Raw genomic sequence first — 21566 nt, 5'->3', positions numbered from 1 at the left:
GGCGACAGAATGAGACCTTGTCTCTTAAAAAAACTGCACGAAGCAATAATTATAAAATTGTTATGGTGTAAAGATATAATCTGATTAACAGGAATAGCACAAAGGAGGAGGAAAAGAATATAGCCACATTGGAGCAAAATTTTGTAAACTATTAAAATTAAGTTGCTCTTCATCCTAATGATACAGTTTTTAAGTTAAGATATTAATTGTAATCCTCAGGATAATTACTTGGAAAAGAACTTTACAAAAGGAAAAGAGACAATGTGAGAATTAAAATGGTAATTTTAAAAATATTTACTTGATACAAAATAAAACAATAATAAAGAAATAAAAGAACAAAAAAGACATAAGACGTGGAACACAAATAGGAAACAGTAGGTGTAAATCCTCTTAGCGGTAATTACATTAAACACACATGTATGAAACACTTCAATCAGAAGGCAGAGATTGAACAATGGACTACTAAAAAGTGGTCAAAATATGAGCTGCCTAAGAGAGACACAATTCAGATTCAAAAGCTTAAGTGGTTGAAAGCTAAAAGATGTAAAAAGCCCATACCAAGCATAAAGACAGCCATAAGACAACTAATACCACACAAAATAGACTTTAAACAAGATCTCTCACTAAAGATAAAGACGGACATTTTATAATGATAAAAGGGCTCATCTGTCTGGAAATATAATAAACGTACAAGCACATGACAACAGAGCCCCAAAAATACATGAAACAAAACCTGGCAGAATTGACAGGAGAAATAGACAACCTAATAATAACAGAGACTTCAATAGGCCACTTAAATAATGAAGTTTAAAAAGTAAAAAACTAAATAAACAAATATATTTCAAAAAAGTTTATAGAATAAGAATAGAAAATATTTTTGTACAGCTGTAGAATGTGTTTGTGTTTCAAGCTAAGTGTTATTACATAAGAGTCAAAAAGTTTAAAAATTAAAAAGTTTTTAAAGTAAAAAAAGTTACAGTAAGCTAAGGTTAGTTTATTACTGAAGGTAAAATTTTTAAAATAATTTTAGTGTAGCCTAAGTGTATAGCGTTTATAAAGCGTCCCAGGCCTTCACATTCACATTCACTTGCCGCTTCCTCACTGAATCACCCAGAGCAACTTCCAGTCCTTTAAAAAGCTCCATTCATGGTAAGTACCCTATACAATAAAGTGTATCATGTTTTATCTTTTATCCTGTAATTTAATTGTACCCTTTCTATGTTTAGATCTGTTTAGATACACAGATAGTTACCACTGTGTTAAAATTGCCTACAGTATTCAGTGCTGTAACATGCTATACAGGTTTGTAGCCTAGGGGTGTAATTGGTTATACCATCTAGGTTTTTGTAAGTACGTGCTATTGGGGCGTAATGGGTTATACCATCTAGGTTTTTGTAACTACGTGCTATGGTGTTGACACAATGACAAAATTGCCTAAAAACACATTTTGCAGAGTGTATCCCTATTGTAAAGCAATGCATGACTATGTATATACACACACACACATACACACACACACAACAGTTCAGCTCACTTATAGATAAAGCTATTTTTCAAATTACAAAAGAAAGCACCATATATTCTACTCAAATTTTTACCTTCTCTACTGAGAGATCATGTGAAGAGGAAAGATACACCAAGACTGAGATGAACTGAGATATACTCTGACAAGTCAGGCTGGGGAACATGGCCAAGCCATTTCCTCTACTTACCTGATTTTTAATTTCACTTGCAAAATAATATTTAAAATTCCCTTGAATGTTGTTAATTCTAATTTTTCTGTAATTTTATTTAAGTGTAACTATTTAGAAACATATTTAGTATATGAGGCAAGTTACCTATTGTTTTATTCTTTTAATGTTATAATACTAAATATATATATTTATATTTAGGAAATGAATTTATGGATTGAGCTCTTTGAATTTTTTTAGTAATATTTTATAATTGGTCACTTACTAATTGTAAGCCTATTTTCCATTGTATACCTTGTACACTCAAAAACATTAAAATAATTCTGTGAAAATAAAGTGTAAGCTTTTGTTTTTATTCCTCCCTGTTACTAAGCTTGTTTCTTTGCCTCTCTGCATGCACCAATCCCCACACTCTTAGTTTTAAAGTCTCAGCATACTAATAAAAGTGGGATATCTTCCAGGGACTTTGATTCCATGAGACAGTGATTTTTATTATGTATTAATTATTTTTCATAGGAGTGCTTCATGTAGATTACTTTCTAATACCCCCCAGTTATAACAAGATGATAGATTTTTTAAAATTTGTCACTTATTTCTTACACTATTATTTCTTATGGTGAACTGTTTACCATGCCTTTGCCCATGTAAACACTTGTATGATTATAATCACTCCCAAATGAGCAAGTATTGTTATTGCACACATTCTTATCGAGAGAAAAAGAAAATGGCTTGGTGTTCAAATTTTTCCATGGGTTTAAAAATGCACAAGAACTTAGTAACTTTGGAGGAAAATCAGCTTACTTTTTCTTTGATGCAACCAGAAGATTGCAAATCAATACTTAGCATTAACGTTTTAATTGAGAATTAACATCACCATAATTGAAGATGAGGATGAGCATCTTGATGTTTAGGAGAGGGCTATTTGCTTGGGGAGGTCATTACACTGGAAAGCACAAACACTGGAAGGGGAAAACACAAATTATGTGTTTCCTTGGGCAAGGACATAAAGTAAACACTTGAATTGGTGGTCAACTATAATTTGCTTCCAGAGCCAGCAATTCTGGCAACATTACACTTCGGATTTATAGCAAAGCACACAAGTAGCAGTGACTTTGAAAAGAAAGGATAAAAGAACCAATGGAAAAGTTACTAGTTTTTAAAGATCTGTGTCTCATTCGAGTAACTTAAGGCCCTCTCCCTCAATCTACAAGCAGAATGCACTCTTGCTGCTTACTCCCAGCATGCCCTCAGCTGTTCCTAATTACTCCTGGAGGAAGCCAATGATATTTGAGTCTGGGTTATCAACAATCCTTTAATTTTTTATTTTTGGTTTTATTTTTTTGCCTGGGATTTCGAACCAATATACTCCTAGCCTGAACAACATAGAAGATTTCCTTTCCATTTTGTTAGAAATTATTTTTTAATGTAAATTATATTGTGTTCTATTTGTTTCCAATGTCTTGAAAACTTCAATCACTTCTCCAAATTCTCCAGAATTAACGTAAGAAAATATCTCTCCCCAGCACTACCCGGTCCGCCAATATCACCATCCTAAAGGCACGTCCACTTCCTCTATCTTCAGGGAAGGAGTGTGCAGTTCTGATTTAGCTCCTCAGTGGAGTAGAGGGAATTTAGAGGAAGGGGGATTTCTGCAGAAATTGTCAGTTACACAAGTAGTTCCTCTTGGTTCCCTGTTTCATCAAAAGTGAAAAACTGTTCACAGGAGTGCCCATGTCCCCTGTTTCCCTATGCATCATCAGAGCGAAGGGAGGACTCCGCCAGCAAGGCACCCTCTGCTCTGTCCCGCAGATCACAGTCCCCGACTTTCACCCCACTGTTTGTGCAATGTGCAGAACTGGAGCCCAAAGCAGTGGGCTCAGGATCACTCTCCAGGCCCGGCGGGCCCACAGACTCCTTCCTTGGCTGGGAAGAGGGGCTCTCGTGACAGCAGAGCTTGACAAGCCCCAGTACTGTCATGGTCAAGATCACCAACACTACTACTGCCGTGCTTACAAATATGAAGACCACGGCAGAGGAGGAGTCGAAAGCCGGAGGAGTGGCAGAGGAAGTCGTAGAATTAAACTTGGAAATCACGCTCCCTGATGGGGTGATGGTGGCCTTTGACTCGGCTTGAAGGGACATTTGAAGGGTAGACATCGTGCTCTGTGATCCCCACCCAGGAATCTCAGGAATAGATGTTACTGAATTGTCTTGTTCAGGGACAAGTGGTATCTCTCCCAGCTTCTCGTCGACCCTGATTGACCATGTTCTCTGCGGCACGGGGCTGGTTGCAGTGGCCGGCGGGCGCCTGGTGGGCACCCGGGTCCCCCCAAGCGTCGGCTGTCCTTCCCCACTGGTCACACAAGAGCGGCCGTCCTTCCCCAGCTCGAAGCCCGTAGCACATTCGCAGGCAAAGCCTCCCAAGTCGTCTAGGCAGTTAGGGAGCTCTGTGCATTTGCCAGCACGGAGGTACCTCCCGGGGCAGGGACACAACACGTCGCCCGAGAGTTTGTCCCAGCGAGCGCCGGTTTCGTCCACGATGCAAGTAATTGAGATCGGGACCTGTCCCCGGCAGAACGCACTCACCTTGGTCCCAGGTGGACTGAAGTCCAGAGCGGCGCTGTGCAGCTGGAAGGGCGCGCGATAGCTCAAGTTAGAGGCGGCCCCGGGGCGCGGCGCAGGACACAAGACCTCAAACTGGTACTTGCACAGGTAGCCGTTGGCGCGCAGGTGGCATCGCATCTCCTTCCAGCCTGCGGGCTCGACTCCACCGGTGGCCTGGAGTACCGCGCATCTGCGCGCGGTGCAGGAGCGTTGGGGCTCCTCGACCCACTGCAGCGTGTCGCTTTCGAGCCCGCCGGCGTCGGAGGACAGCCAGGAGAAACCCCGCAAAGGCTCCTTCTCCAGGGTGCAGTGGGAACGCCCGCGCTCCAGTGCGACCCAGAACAGCAGGTCTCTGGAGCCCCCTCCGGGCCCTGAGCCGGCCCGCAGGAGCGCGAGCACAGCGCGCAGCTCGGCGCCCACACGCACGGTGCTAAGCGCCCCACCTCGCAGGATGCAGGCCTCCTCGGCCGCCTGCCGCTTCATGGTGGCGTGGTGCAGGCTGTAGCAGGCCCCCGAGGCCGAGCAGCCAGCACGGTCGGCAGTGGGGTGTTCGCCGCCGCCCGGCCCAGGCCAGAGCGCCTGCCAGAGGAGGCACAGGGCGAACGCCGGCCTCATCCTCTGAGGCCCCCACGGAGAGCTGCTACCAACTTGGATCTGTCCCGCTCGAGGACGCGGAGCTGTCTCTGGGGCGCGGTCACCGCCCTCTACAGCTGGCTTCCCCAACCCGATTCCCCCTCCCTTCCGTCCGCCCTCGCTCCCGACTGACCCCCCAACTGCCAAAAATCCCCCCGCGGGCCCAGCGGCCAACAGTTTCCCTTAGGCCGCGACAGGAAATGTGTGCGGAGCGCTGCCAGGCCCCGTGCAGCCCTGATTTATTCTGGGGTCAGGAACACAGCTGGCGCCTGGTACAGGGGACGCAGTCGACTAGAAGGTCAAACACCCCGTTAGAGCAAGAGGAGAAACTCGCCACTGGGATGAAGTGTGTGGTTTTTCTCCGTTCGGGGAGTTTCATCAGGGCCGCAGAACCCATAACATGTAGGCGAACATAGGCAGGAAGGACTCGAGAAAGGAACTGGCTTATGATTATAAGACCACGCCCGTCTATTGTGTTTCTGTCCGGAGCTGTGGAGTTAGCGTCAGAATAATTCGTAGACGGCTCCAGTGTTTGGGGGGCCTGTGCCTGTGGGGGAAAAATATGTTGTGAAACAACTTAGCATCTCCTTTCGCCACCAGAGGCAGCACCATTTAACCGCATATCTCTCTATGGGTCTTTGCTTCTCTATTATGTCAAGAGATTTCAGGCGTGCTAACTGCTAAAGAATTTGGAGTTGTTTGGGTATTTTAAATGGGAAATTCTGCTTCTTCCATCAGCACTTGCTTTAGAAATTTATTTTTCACTTCCACTTGTTTCTCTTTGAGATGGACCATATTGATTCATTAAAGAAAGGAAATGTATTTCTAGGACTAAATGAAAAATAATGGCCATAGATCTTAACAGTTAGGTTGTTAGCTTTCCTTGCCACTGTATTGGTTCAAAAATTCTTCAAGTTTATAGGTTATACATAAATGAGTTCGTGGCCTTATAAATATTTGAGAACAACTGCCCTATGTGTGATTTTAGCCTTGAACTATTTTAGTATCATTTTCTCCTATGATTGAGTGGCAGCATTTATAATAGTAAGTTGTAAACATCTCCTTTAAGGAAAATTAGAGTTCCTTAAGAAATTAAAATGTTTATTCCATTATAATGAATATTGTATACTGTCAAAAAAATATCTTGTAATTTGAAAGATGGGTGAGCCAATTTCTTCAGAATTCCAATGGGTGTTTTGTTTTAATATAAACATTTCAACTCAATGGGAAGTGGCAAGGAATTAATGATGAATAAAGAAAGTAAAGGTTAAAAACTGTACTGTTATGAAAGGATTTCTTGTTAGCAACTTAGACAATTCAGTATCAGTTTAGAAAACATACATTCTATCTTGGTTCATAACGGCCAAATATGTTGCCATCAGAAATACATAAAGAGTTTCAGCTAAGCCCTCTGAGAGATGTCTGATGCTTTTAAATATCTTGAATCAGAATGAAAGTTGTCATTCCATGGATAATGCATATAAACTCACTTCATTGTACTGCATTCAGGTTGATGAGGGGTGGGAGGGAAGGTTTCAGGATCACATCTGTATGGTACCATCTTAATTTTACCATAACTCTCATTCTTCTTTCGTCCTGGAAATTCCATGTATCTTAACAAACAACAGTAAGCCCATGAGTCATCATCATACTTACCTTGCTTTTGCTGAGTATGGAGCTTTGCACTAGGATTTCTCTCCTGCCCTTTCTATTTCCCAATTTAAAGAACATTCCTTAGTCCTTCTCTTCAGATGTCTGAGAATCACCTTAAACGTGGCTTTGCGTTTAAATTAGGTAACTTAGTGTCTTATAAGAAAGAAACATGAAGATCCAGAAATCGAATTGAATGGATTTTAAAAAATACTTAGTCACTTGGGCCAGCTCTCTACAGACCATTGCAATCTTATGACTGTGTTTGTAAACGTGGCCATGTAGTGCAGTATTTTTAATAAAATATTTTTCAAACTTAAGTAGTCAATGGAAATTCCTTAGATAGCTTTAAAAATTGTTTGGGATGAGATGAGGTGTCTACAGTAAGAAAGAATGAATAGCTGGAAAGCTTACAGTAAATACATGATCTCACTCCCTGCCATTCTGTCTAGGGGAGTGGGATTATAGCAGAGAACATATTGGCCATAATGACTATATGAAAGTACTGACCATGACCATATCATGGAATGACACAAGAGTTAGAAACAATTAGCTCAAAGTAGGATGTAAATAGTTTTGTAATTAGTTTGAAATAGACAGTTGATCTGACCAAATTAGAAATGGAGGACAGTTTCTATTTTTTAGTAATATTTATTAAGATAATAATATAGAACCATTTTACCCCCAGTGGATTCCAAATGCCTAAAAATCTTATAATACCAAATGTGAATCTATTGGCTCTTTTACATGTTACAGATTAGAGCAACCACTCTGGAAAAATTTGACACTTTTTTTCACTGAAATTGAATATTTGCAAACTCTAGCACTTCCATGGTAAGTTATAAAACTAAGAAATTTTTGCACATGTACAACAGAAGATATGTAAAAAATGTTTATAGTGACACTATTCGTATTAACAAAACCTTGAATCAATCAAAATATCCAAAAACAGTATAAAAATAAACTGTAGTATATTCACTAATTTAATATTATATAGGAGTCAAAATCAGTACAATATAGTGGCAAGTAACAATATGTATTTATTTTAGCAATACAATGTTAATGGACAGAAGTTCCAAAAATTATAGAGTCTGACATTTTTATACAATTAAAAGAACAGTACTAGATATATGTTTGTGTATTCTTTAGAAAAATAGTTACAATAAAATGAGATAAAAGAAACAATAAACATAAGATTCTTAGTGATGCGCCTTTTGGGTGAGAGGAAGAGAAGGATGGAATGTTAGGGGAACTAGCAGGCTTGATATGGGCTGTTGACAGAGTCCTAGCTTTTGTTTTTGTGCAGTGGCTTTGTGTCACTACCCAAATAATGGAATCTTTATTCCATTATTTAAAATAAATAATTAGTAATGAACAAATAAATCAAAATGGCTATATCTGGATAAATAATAAGTGAATGGACATGAAGCAGGAATTAAAATTAATTTAATTCTGAGTGGCTGAGTTTCAAAATGAAAAGTAAAAATAAAATCAAAATGTTAACTACCTTTAAAATATATCTTCAATATATTTATTTTATTATTATACTTCAAGTTCTGGAGTACATGTGCAGAACATACAGGTTTGTTACATAGGTATACACGTGCCAGAGTGGTTTGCTGCACCCATCAACCTGTCATCTACATTAGGTATTTCTCCTAATGCTATATCCCTCCCCTAGCCCCCCACCCCCTGACAGGCCCTAGTATGTGATGTTCCCCTCCCTGTGTCCATGTGTTCTCATTGTTCAACTCCCACTTATGAGTGAGAACATGCGGTGTTTGGTTTTCTGTTCTTGTGTTAGTTTGCTGAGAATGATGGTTTCCAACTTCATCCATGTCCCTGCAAAGGACATGAACTCATCCTTTTTTATGACTGCAAGTATTCCATGCTATATATGTGCCACATTTTCTTTACCCAGCCTGGGCATTTTGCTTCACCTGAGTGCATTCCTCGTGGCCTGGGAGCATTTCAGATACCCTAGTCCACCTAGAACCCAAGCCCAAGGGTCCAGAGGATGGAGCCATGAGCCAGTCCTGGCTCCCCAGGACTACAGCACATAGTTCTGCAGTGCTGAACCAAGATCACTGGTCAGCGCTCAAGTAGGGGAGAAGCCCACATTCTCAGAGCACTAAGAAGGGTAAGATGTGTGATTTCTTGGGCTGGCAAAGGAGCAGGACATACCTCCCTTTGCAAGGACAGTCTGAAAAAGACATGGTCCATCTCTCTGCCATGGCCTCTGCTAGATGAATCCCTGTGGCTCAGAACACCTAGCAAAAGAAATGTGCGCATGGCGTCAGTGATCAGAGGGTGCTCCCCTAAGGCCCAGGAAAAGTCCTGGTAGTGGAGTCACCTCTCTCCCAGCACACCCTGCACTGTAGAGCACTGCTGCACATGTGAGGAAATATAAAAAAGCTGCACACCTAAGTGCCTATCTACCAGTCATTACTCTTAAGCACTATCTCCTGAATCACAGCCCAAACTACAATTCCAAAAATATTTTACTAATATACCACCCGCTGAAACCAAGAGCAAGAATTCAGCCACAAATAAAGACCCTGTACAGAGCCTTAGCCCTCTGAAAACATACAGAAATGACGATACTCAACTCACATCATAGCTAAAGTAACATCCAACCTTCCCAGACAAGAAAAAATCAGCACACAAACTTCAGCAATTCAAAAAGCCAGAGTGTCCCCTTACCTCTGCATAGCTATCTAGCAATGGTTTTTAACCAGTCCGAAATGACTGAAATGACAGACATAGAATTCAGAATCTGGAGGGCAAAAAGCTCACTGGGATTCAGAAAAAAGTTGAAACCCAATCCAAGAAATCCAAGCAATCCACTAAAATAATTCAAGAGTGGAAAGACAAAATAGCCATTTTAGGAAAGAAACAAACTGAACTTTTATAGCTGAAAAATTCACTATAAGGATTTCATAATACAATTGGAATTATTACCAGAATAGAACAAGCTGAGGAAAGAATCTCAGAGTTTGAAGATCGGATTTTTTGAATCAGACAAAAATAAAGAAAAAATTGAAAAAGTTAAGGAAACCTCTGAGAAATATGGGATTATGTAAAGAGACAAAATCTATGACACATTGGCATCTCTGAAAGAGAAGGAGAGAGAATAAGCAACTTGAAAAATATATTTGAGGATATACTACATGAAAATTTCCCTAATCTTACTAGAGAGGTTTACATACTAACTCATGAAATACAGAGAACCCCATCTGGAAACTATACAAGATGACCATCCCCAAGGCACACGATCATCAGATTCACCATGGTCACTGAAAAAAAAATCTTAAAGGCAGCTAGAAAGGAAGGTCAGGTCACACATGGGGCAACCTTGTAAAGCTAGCAGTGGACCCTCTCAGGAGAAACCTTATAGGCAGGAAGAGATTGGGGGCCAATTTTTAGCATCCCAAAGAAATTTCAACAAAGAATTTCATATACCACTAAACTAAGCTTCATAAGTGAAGGAGAAATAAAATTGTTCTCAGACAAGCAAAGGCTGATGGAATGCATTTCAACTTGACCAGCCTTAAAAGAGGCCTTCAAGGGAGTACTAAACATGGAATTGAAATAACAACACCTGCTACCACAAAACACACTTAAGCACATAGCCCAAAGACACTATAAAGCAAATACACAAGTCTACATAACACCCAGGTAACAACGTGGTGACAAGATCAAAATCTCAAATACCAATCTAATCCTGAGTGTAAATGGGCTAAAAGCCTCATTTAAAAGATATATATATATAATGCCAAGATGGATAAAGACATGATCCAACTCTCTGCTGTCTTCAAAAGACCTATCTCATATGTAATGACACCCATAGGCTCAAAGTAAAGGAGTAAAGAAAGATATACCATGCAAACAGAAAATAAAAAAGGGCAGGAGTGCTATTCTTATATCAGATAAAACAGACTTTAAATCAATAACAAGAGGGACAAAGAAGAGCACTACATAATGATAAAGGCTGTGTTCCAACAAGAAGACTTAACTATACTAAATATATACACATCCAACATTAGAGCACCCAGATTCATAAAACAAGTTCCTCTTAATATATGAAAATACTTAGCCACACAATAATAGTAGGAGATTGTAACACCTCACTGACAGGACTAAACAGATTACTGAGGCAGAAAACTCACAAAGAAACTCTGGACTTAAACTCAACACTTGATCAACTGGACTAATAGACATCTAGAGAACACCCCACCTAACAATCACAGACTATGAGATCAGAAGATGAGAACATACTTCTGATCCGTATACAGAATATATTCTAAGATCAACCACATGCTTACTCATAAAGTCTTAATAAACTCAAAAAAATTGAAATCTTACCAAGCACACTTTCAGACCACAGTGCAATAAAAATAGAAAGCAATACTAAGAAGATCTCTCAAAACTATACGAATACGTGGAAATTAAACAACTTGCTCCTGAATAGCTCCTGGGTGAACACTGAAATTAAAGCAGAAATAAAAAAAAATCTTTGAAACTAATGAAAATAGGGACACAACTTACTAAAATCTCTGGAATGCAGGTAAAGCAGTGTTAAGAGGAAAGTTTATAGCACTAAATGCCTTCATCAAGAAGTTAAAGATACCATAAATTAACTTTGCACCTAGGAAAAGGAAAAAAACAACTCTAAAGCTAGCAGAAAAAAGAAATAACTAAAATTAGTGAACTGAACAAGATTGAGATACAAAATTCATAAAAAGTCAATGAAACCAAGAGTTTGTCATTCAAAATAATAACAAGATTTACAGACCACTAGCTAGATTAACAAGATATAAAAGAAAATATCCAAATAGGTACAATCAAAAATGACAAATATGACATTACAAGTGATCACACAGAAATACAAAAGATCCTTACAGGCTACTATGAACAACTCTATGCTCATAAATTAGAAAATCTAGTGAAGATGAACAACTTTCTGGAAACATGTAATCTCCAAAGATTGAATCAGAAAGGATTGAAACCCTGAATAGACCAATACCGAGCTCTGAAATTGAAACAGAAATAAAAACTGAGCAACCTAAAAAAGCCCTGGACCAGATGGAGTCACAGCCAAACTCTACCAGATATACAAAGAAGAGCTGGGGCCAATCCTACTGAACCTATTCTAAAAAATTGAGGCAAAGGAGCTCCTCCCTAACACATTCTATGAAGCCAGTATCAACCTGATAACAAAATCCGGCAATCACAACGTAAAAGACAAATTTCAGACCAATCTGATAAACATAGACACAACAATATTCAACAAAAAACTAGCAAACAGAATCCAGCAGCACATCAAAAATTAATATACCACCACATGAACAGAATTAAAAGCAAAAACCATATGATCTTTTCAAAAAATGCAGAAAAAGCATTTCTATACAGCAATGACATTCAGACTGAGAGTCAATCAAGAACACAATCCCATGTAGAATAGCCAAAAAGGAAGTGAAATATCTAGGAATACAGCTACATGCCACCACGCCCGGCCAATTTTTGTATTTTTAGTAGAGACAGGGTTTCACCATGTTGGCCAGGATGGTCTCCATCTCCCGACCTCATGATCTGCCCGCCTTGGCCTCCCAAAGTGCTCGGATTACAGGCGTAAGCCACTGCACCTGGCCCACATGTGCCTTTATGGTAGAATGTTTTATAATCCTTTGAGTATACAGCCAGTAATGAGATTGCTGGATCAAATGGTATTTCTAGTCCTAGAATCTTTAGGAATCGCTACACTGTCTTCCACAATAGTTGAACTAAGTTACACTCCCGCCAACAGTGTAAAAGCATTCCTTTTTCTCCACATCCTCTGCAGCATCTGTTGTTTCCTGACTTTTTAATGATTGTCATGTTAACTGGCATGAGATGGTATCTCATTGTGATTTTGATTTGCATTTCTCTAATGACCAGTGATGATGAGCTTTTGTTCATAGGTCTGTTGGCTGCATAAATGTCTTCTTTTGGAAGTGTCTGTTCATATTCTTCACCCACTTTTTGATATTTTTTTTTTCTTATAAGTTTGTTTAAGCTCCTTGCAGATTCTGGCTATTATCCCTTTGTTAGATGGATAGATTGCAAAAGTTTTCTGCCAGTCTGTAGGTTGCCTATTCACTCTGATGATAGTTTCTTTTGCTGTGCAGAAGCTCTTTAGTTTAACTAGATCCCATTTGTCAATTTTGGCTTTTGTTGCAAATGCTTTTGGTGTTTTAGTCATGAAGTCTTTGCCCATGCCTATGTCCTGAATGGTATAGCCTAGGTTTTCTTCTAGGGTTTTTATGGTTTTAGGTCTTACATTTAAATCTTTAATCCATCTTGAGTTAATTTTTGTATAAGGTATAAGGAAGGGGTCCAGTTTCAGTTTTCTGCTTACGGCTAGCCAGTTTTCCCAACACCATTTATTAAATAGGGAATCCTTTCCCCATTGCTTGTTTTGTTCAGGTTTGTCAAATATCAGACGGTTGTAGGCGTGTGGCATTATTTCTGAGGCCTCTGTTCTGTTCCACTGGTCTATATATCTGGTTTTGTTATGAGTATCAAGCTGCTTGGGTTACTGTAGCCTTACAGTGTAGTTTGAAGTCAGGTAGCATGACACATCCAGCTTTGTTCTTTTGGCTTAGGACTGTCTTGGCTATATGGGCTCTTTTTTGGTTCCATATGAAATTAAAATAGTTCTTTATAATTCTGTGAAGGAATTCAGTGGTAGCTTGATGGGAATAGCATTGAATCTAGAAATAACTTTGGGCAGTATGGCCATTTTCGTGATATTGATTCTTCCTATCCATGAGCATGGAATGTTTTTCCATTTGTTTGTGTCCTCTCTTATTTCCTTGAGCAGTAGTTTATAATTGTCCTTGAAGAGGTCCTTCACATCCCTTGTAAGTTTATTCCTTCGTATTTTATTTGTTTGTATCAATTATGAATGGGAGCTTGCTAGGTATCTTATTCCTTTGTATGAATTATGAATGAAAGCTTGCTCATAATTTGGCTCTCTGTCTGTTATTGGTGTACAAGGATGCTTGTAATTTTTGCACATTGATTTTGTATCCTAAGACTATGCTGAAGTTGCTTATCAGCTTAAGGAGTTTTTGGGCTGAGACGATGGGGTTTTCTAAATATACAATCATGTCACCAGCAAGCAGATAATTTGAATTCCTCTCTTACTATTTAATACCCTTTATTTATTTCTCTGGCCCTTTTTGCCCTGGCCAACATTTCCAATACCATGTTGAAAAGGAGTGGTGAGAGAGTGCATCCTTGTCTTTTGCCAGTTTTCAAAGGGAATGCTTCTGGCTTTTGCCCCTTCAGTATGATATTGCTGTGGGTTTGTCATTTATAGCTCTTATTATTTTGAAATATGTTCCATCAACATCTAGTTTATTGTGTATTTTTAGCATGAAAGGGTGTTGAATTTTATCGAAGGCCTTTTCTGCATCTATTGAGATAATCGTGTGGTTTTTGTCATTGCTTCTGTTTATGTGATGGATTACGTTTATTGATTTGCATATGTTGAACCAGCCTTGCATCCCAGGGATGAAGCTGACTTGATAATGGTGGATAAGCTTTTTAATGTGCTGCTGGATTCAGTTTGCTAGTATTTTACTGAGGATTTTCTCACTGATCATCAGGGATATTGGCCTGAATTTTTCTTTTTTGTTATGTCTCTGCCAGGTTTTTGTATCAGGATGATGCTGGCCTCATAAAATGAGTTAGTGAGGAGTCCCTCTTTTTCTATTGTTTGGAATAGTTTCAGAAGGAATGGTACCAGCTCCTCTTTGTAACTCTGGTAGAACTTGGCTGTGAATCTGTCCAGTCCTGGGCTTTTTTTTTTGGTTTGTAGGCTATTAATTACTGCCTCAATTTCAGAATTTGTTATCGGTCTATTCAGGGCTTCAACTTCTTCCTAGTTTAGTCTTGGGAGGACGTATGTGTCCAGAAACGTATCCATTTCTTCTAGATTTTTTAATTTATTTGCATAGAGGTGTTTATAGTATTCTCTGGTCGTAGTTTGTATTTCTGTGGGAGCAGTGGTGATCTCCCCTTTATCATTTTTTACTGTGTCTATTTGATTCTTCTCTCTTTTCTTCTTTATTTGTCTGGCTAGTGGTCTATTTTGTTAATATTTTCAAAAAAAAACCCAGCTTCCAGATTTATTGATTTTTTGAAGTTTTTTTTTGTGTCTCTATCTCCTTCAGTTTTGCTCTGATCTTAGTTGTTTCTTGTCTTTTGCTAGCTTTTGAATTTGTTTGCTCTTGCTTCTCTAGTTCTTTTAATTGTGATGTTAGTGTGGTGATTTTAGACCTTTCCCACCTTCTCCTGTGGGCCTTCAGTGCTATAAATTTCCCTCTAAACACTGCTTTAGCTGTGTCCCAGAGATTATTTCATGTTGTGTCTTTGTTCTCATTGGTTTCAAAAATCTTAGTTATTTCTGCCTTAATTTTGCTTTCACCCATTAGTCATTCAGGAGCAGGTTGTTCAGTTTCAATGTAGTTGTATGGTTTTGAGTGAGTTTCTTAATCCTGAGTTCTGGTTTGATTGCATTGTGGCCTGAGATACTGTTTGTTATGATTTCCGTTCTTTTGCATTTGCCGAGGAGTGTTTCACTTTCAATTATGTGGTCGACTTTAGAATAAGTGTGATGTGGTGCTGAGGAGAATATACATTCTGTTGATTCGGAGTGGAGAGTTCTGTAGAACTCTGTTAGGTCCACCTGGTCCGGAGCTGAGTTCAAGTCCTGAATAGCTTTGTTAATTTTCTGTCTCATTAATATGTCTAAATATTGACAGTGGGTTGTTAAAGTCTCCCGCTATTACTGTGTGGGAGTCTAAGTCTCTTTGTAGGTCTCTAAGAACTTGCTTTATGAATCTGAGTCCTCCCGTAATGGGTGCATATATGTTTAGGATAGTTGACTCTTCTTGTTGCACTGATCTCTTTACCATTATGTAATGCCCTTTTTTGTCTTTTTTGATCTTTGTTGGTTTCAAGTCTGTTTTATCAGAGACTAGGATTACAACCCCTATTTTTTTCCTTTCCATTTCCTTGGTAAATTATTCTCCATCCCTTTATTTTGAGCGTATGTGTGTCTTTGCATGTGAGATGGGTCTCCTGAATACGGCACACTGATGGGTCTTGACTCATCTTTTTTTATTAGGATTTCTTTTTTTTTTGTTATTATTGTATTTTAAGTTTTAGGGTACATGTGCACAATGTGCAGGTTTGTTACACATGTATCCATGTGCCACGTTGGTGTGCTGCACCCATTAACTCAACATTTAGCATTAGGTGTATCTCCTAATGCTATCCCTCCCCCCTCCCCCCACCCCACAACAGGCCCCAGTGTGTGATGTTCCCCTTCCTGTGTCCATGTGTTCTCATTGTTCAATTCCCACCTATGAGTGAGAACATGCGGTGTTTGGTTTTTTGTCCTTGCGATAGTTTACTGAGAATGATGTTTTCCAGTTTCATCCATGTCCCTACAAAGGACACGAACTCATCATTTTTTATGGCTGCATAGTATTCCATGGTGTATATGTGCCACATTTTCTTAATCCAGTCTATCGTTGTTGGACATTTGGGTTGGTTCCAAGTCTTTGCTATTGTGAATAGTGCCGCAATAAACATACGTGTGCATGTGTCTTTATAGCAGCATGATTTATAGTCCTTTGGGTATATACCCAGTAATGGGATGGCTGGGTCAAATGGTATTTCTAGTTCTAGATCCCTGAGGAATCGCCACACTGACTTCCACAATGGTTGAACTAGTTTACAGTCCCACCAACAGTGTAAAAGTGTTCCTATTTCTCCACATCCTCTCCAGCACCTATTGTTTCCTGACTTTTGAATGATGGCCATTCTAACTGGTGTGAGATGGTATCTCATTGTGGTTTTGATTTGCATTTCTCTGATGGCCAGTGATGATGAGCATTTTTTCATGTGTTTTTTGGCTGCATAAAAGTCTTCTTTTGAGAAGTGTCTGTTCATGTCCTTCGCCCACTTTTTGATGGGGTTATTTGTTTTTTTCTTGTAAATTTGTTTGAGTTCATTGTAGATTCTGGATATTAGCCCTTTGTCAGATGAGTAGGTTGGAAAAATTTTCTCCCATTCTGTAGGTTGGCTGTTCACTCTGGTGGTAGTTTCTTTTGCTGTGCAGAAGCTCTTTGGTTTAATTAGATCCCATTTGTCAATTTTGGCTTTTGTTGCCATTGCTTTTGGTGTTTTAGACATAAAGTCCTTGCCCACGCCTATGTCCTGAATGGTAATGCCTAAGTTTTCTTCTAGGGTTTTTATGGTTTTAGGTCTAACATGTAAGTCTTTAATCCATCTTGAATTAATTTTTGTATATGGTGTAAGGAAGGGATCCAGTTTCAGCTTTCTACATATGGCTAGCCAGTTTTCCCAGCACCATTTATTAAACAGGGAATCCTTTCCCCATAGCTTGTTTTTGTCAGGTTTGTCAAAGATCAGGTAGATGTAGATATGCGGGGTTATTTCTGAGGACTCTGTTCTGTTCCATTGATCTATATCTCTGTTTTGGTACCAGTACCATGCTGTTTTGGTTACTGTAGCCTTGTAGTATAGTTTGAAGTCAGGTAGCGTGATGTCTCCAGCTTTGTTCTTTTGGCTTAGGATTGACTTGGCGATGCGGGCTCTTTTTTGGTTCCATATGAACTTTAAAGTAGTTTTTTCCAATTCTGTGAAGAAAGTCATTGGTAGCTTGATGGGGATGGCATTGAATCTATAAATTACCTTGGGCAGTATGGCCATTTTCACGATATTGATTCTTCCAACCCATGAGCATGGAATGTTCTTCCATTTGTTTGTATCCTCTTTTATTTCATTGAGCAGTGGTTTGTAGTTCTCCTTGAAGAGGTCCTTCACGTCCCTTGTAAGTTGGATTCCTAGGTATTTTATTCTCTTTGAAGCAACTGTGAATGGGAGTTCACTCATGATTTGGCTCTTTGTTTGTCTGTTATTGGTGGATAAGAATGCTTGTGATTTTTGTACATTGATTTTGTATCCTGAGACTTTGCTGAAGTTGCTAATCAGCTTAAGGAGATTTTGGGCTGAGACAATGGGGTTTTCTAGATATACAATCACGTCATCTGCAAACAGGGACAATCTGACTTCCTCTTTTCCTAATTGAATACCCTTTATTTCCTTCTCCTGCCTGATTGCCCTGGCCAGAACTTCCAGCACTGTGTTGAATAGGAGTGGTGAGAGAGGGCATCCCTGTCTTGTGCCAGTTTTCAAAGGGAATGCTTCCAGTTTTTGCCCATTCAGTATGATATTGGCTATGGGTTTGTCATAGATAGCTCTTATGATTTTGAGATACATCCCATCAATACCTAATTTATTGGGAGTTTTTAGCATGAAGGTTGTTGAATTTTGTCAAAGGCCTTTTCTGCATCTATTGAGATGATCATGTGGTTTTTGTCTTTGGTTCTGTTTATATGCTGGATTACATTTATTGATTTGTGTATGTTGAACCAGCCTTGCATCCCTGGGATGAAGCCCACTTGATCATAGTGGATAAGCTTTTTGATGTGTTGCTGGATTTGGTTTGCCAGTATTTTATTGAGGATTTTTGCATCAATGTTCATCAAGGATATTGGTCTAAAATTCTCTTTTTTTGCTTGTGTCTCTGCCCAGCTTTGGTATCAGGATGATGCTGGCCTCATAAAATTAGTTAGGGAGGATTCCCTCTTTTTCTATGGATTGGAATAGTTTCAGAAGGAATGGTACCAGCTCCTCCGTGTACCTCTGGTAGAATTCGGCTGTGAATCCATCTGGTCCTGGACTCTTTTTGGTTGGTAAGCTATTGATTATTGCCACAATTTCAGAGCCTGTTATTGGTCTATTCAGAGATTCAACTTCTTCCTGGTTTAGACTTGGGAGAGTGTATGTGTCGAGGAATTTATCCATTTCTTCTAGATTTTCTAGTTTATTTGTGTAGAGGTGTTTGTAGTATTCTTTGATGGTAGTTTGTATTTCTGTGGGATCGGTGGTGATATCCTCTTTATCATTTTTTATTGCGTCTATTTGATTCTTCTCTCTTTTCTTCTTTATTAGTCTTGCTAGCGGTCTATGAATTTTGTTGATCTTTTCAAAAAACCAGCTCCTGGACTCATTAATTTTTTGAAGGGTTTTTCGTGTCTCTATTTCCTTCAGTTCTGCTCTGACTTTAGTTATTTCTAGCCTTCTGCTAGCTTTCGAATGTGTTTGCTCTTGCTTTTCTAGTTCTTTTAATTGTGATGTTAGGGTGTCAATTTTGGATCTTTCCTGCTTTCTCTTGTGGGCATTTAGTGCTATCAATTTCCCTCTACACACTGCTTTGAACGTGTCCCAGAGATTCTGGTATGTTGTGTCTTTTTTCTCGTTGGTTTCAAAGAACATCTTTATTTCTGCCTTCATTTCGTTATGTACCCTGTAGTCATTCAGGAGCAGATTGTTCAGTTTCAATGTAGTTGAGCGGTTTTGACTGAGTTTCTTAATCCTGAGTCCTAGTTTGATTGCACTGTAGTCTGACAGACAGTTTATTATAATTTCTGTTCTTTTACATTTGCTGAGGAGAGCTTTACTTCCAACTATGTGGTCAATTTTGGAATAGGTGTGGTGTGGTGCTGAAAAAAAATGTATATTTTGTTCATTTGGGGTGGAGAGTTCTGTAGATGTCTATTAGGTCCACTTGGTGCAGAGCTGAGTTCAATTCCTGGGTATCCTTGTTAACTTTCTGTCTCCTTGATCTGTCTAATGTTGACAGTGGGGTGTTAAAGTCTCCCATTGTTATTGTGTGGCAGTCTAAGTCTCTTTGTAGGTCACTCAGGACTTGCTTTATGAATCTGGGTGCTCCTGTGTTGGGTGCATATATATTTAGGATAGTTAGCTCTTCTTGTTGAATTGATCCCTTTACCATTATGTAATGGCCTTCTTTGTCTCTTTTGATCTTTGTTGGTTTAAAGTCTGTTTTATCAGAGACTAGGATTGCAACCCCTGCCTTTTTTTGTTTTCCATTTGCTTGGTAGATCTTCCTCCATCCTTTTATTTTGAGCCTATGTGTTTCTCTGCACATGAGATGGGTTTCCTGAATACAGCACACTGATGGGTCTTGACTCTTTATCCAATTTGCCAGTCTGTGTCTTTTAACAGGAGCATTTAGTCTATTTACATTTAAAGTTAATATTGTTATGTGTGAATTTGGTCCTGTCATTATGATGTTAGCTGCTTGTTTTGCTCGTTAGTTGATGCAGTTTCTTCCTAGCCTCGATGGTCTTTGCAATTTTGCATGATTTTGCAGTGGCTGGTACCGGTTGTTTCTTTCCATGTTTAGTGCTTCCTCCAGGAGCTCTTTTAGAGCAGGCCTGGTGGTGACAAAATCTCTCAGCATTTGCTCGTCTGTAAAGTATTTTATTTCTCCTTCACTTGTGAAGCTTAGTTTGGCTGGATATGAAATTCTGGGTTGAAAATTCTTTTCTTTAAGAACGTTGAATATCGGCCCCCACTCTCTTCTGGCTTGTAAAGTTTCTGCCGAGAGATCAGCAGTTAGTCTGATGGGCTTCCCTTTGTGGGTAACCCGACCTTTCTCTCTGGCTGCTCTTAACATTTTTTCCTTTATTTCAACTTTGGTGAATCTGACAATTATGTGTCTTGGAGTTGCTCTTCTCAAGGAGTATCTTTGTGGCGTTCTCTGTATTTCCTGAATCTGAATGTTGGCCTGCCTTGCGAGATTGGGGAAGTTCTCCTGGATAATATCCTGCAGAGTGTTTTCCAACTTGGTTCCATTCTCCCCGTCACTTTCAGGTACACCAATCACACGTAGATTTGGTCTTTTCACATAGTCCCATATTTCTTGGAGGCTTTGTTCATTTCTTTTTATTCTTTTTTCTCTAGACTTTGCTTCTCACTTCATTTCATTCATTTCATCTACCATCACTGATACCCTTTCTTCCAGTTGATCGCATTGGCTCCTGAGGCTTCTGCATTCTTCAAGTAGTTCTCGAGCCTTGGCTTTCAGCTCCATCAGCTCCTTTAAGCACTTCTCTGTATTGGTTATTCTAGTTATACATTCATCTAATTCTTTTTCAAAGTTTTTAACTTCTTTGCCTTTGGCTTGAATTTCCTCCTGTAGCTCGGAGTAGTTTGATCGTCTGAAGCCTTCTTCTCCCAACTCGTCAAAGTCAGTCTCCATCCAGCTTTGTTCTGTTGCTGGTGAGGAACTGTGTTCCTTTGGAGGAGGAGAGGTGCTCTGCTTTTTAGAGTTTCCAGTTTTTCTGCTCTGTTTTTTCCCCATCTTTGTGGTTTTATCTACTTTTGGTCTTTGATGATGGTGATGCACAGATGGGTTTTTGGTGTGCATGTCCTTCCTGTTTATTAGTTTTCCTTCTACCAGACAGGACCCTCAGCTGCAGGTCTGTTGGAGTTTGCTAGAGATCCACTCCAGACCCTGTTTGGCTGGGTGTCAGCAGCGGTGGCTGCAGAACAGAGGATTTCCTGAACCACGAATGCTGCTGCTTGATTGCTCCTCTGGAAGTTTTGTCTCAGAGGATTACCCGTTTGTGAGGTGTCAGTCTGCCCCTACTGGGGGGTGCCTCCCAGTTAGGCTGCTCGGGGGTCAGGGACCCACTTGAGGAGGCAGTCTGCCTGTTCTCAGATCTCCAGCTGCATGCCGGGGAGAACCACTACTCTCTTCAAAGCTGTCAGGCAGGGACATTTAAGTCTGCAGAGGTTACTGCTGACTTTTTGTCTGTGCCCTGCCCCCAGAAGCGGAGCCTACAGAGGCAGGCAGGCCTCCTTGAGCTGTGGTGGGCTCCACCCAGTTCGAGCTTCCTGGCTGCTTTGTTTACCTAAGCAAGCCTGGGCAATGGCGGGCACCCCTCCCTCAGCCTGGCTGCCGCCTTGCAGTTTGATCTCAGACTGCTGTGCTAGCAATTAGTGAGACTCTGTGGGCGTAGGACCCTCCAAGCCAGA

At 39.8% G+C, this 21566-nt stretch overlaps 1 protein-coding gene across 1 annotated transcript in view; it reads right to left on the bottom strand.

Moving 5' to 3' along the window:
* Positions 1–2882: 2882 nt before the first annotated feature.
* The window catches only part of CLEC14A (C-type lectin domain containing 14A), a 473592-nt gene continuing 454908 nt past the window's right edge, over positions 2883–21566 (bottom strand). The window contains exon 3 of the mRNA XM_055291484.2: positions 2883–5475. Coding sequence (XP_055147459.1) covers positions 3438–4910 — 1473 coding nt within the window. The 5' untranslated portion in view covers positions 4911–5475 and the 3' untranslated portion in view covers positions 2883–3437. The remainder of the gene's footprint in view (positions 5476–21566) is intronic.

Source organism: Symphalangus syndactylus, chromosome 9 (genome assembly GCF_028878055.3).
Source record: "Symphalangus syndactylus isolate Jambi chromosome 9, NHGRI_mSymSyn1-v2.1_pri, whole genome shotgun sequence".
Taxonomy (NCBI): Eukaryota; Metazoa; Chordata; class Mammalia; order Primates; family Hylobatidae; genus Symphalangus; species Symphalangus syndactylus.
The sequence above is the reverse complement of the archived record's forward strand: the minus strand, read 5'-3'. Positions and strand labels throughout refer to the sequence as shown.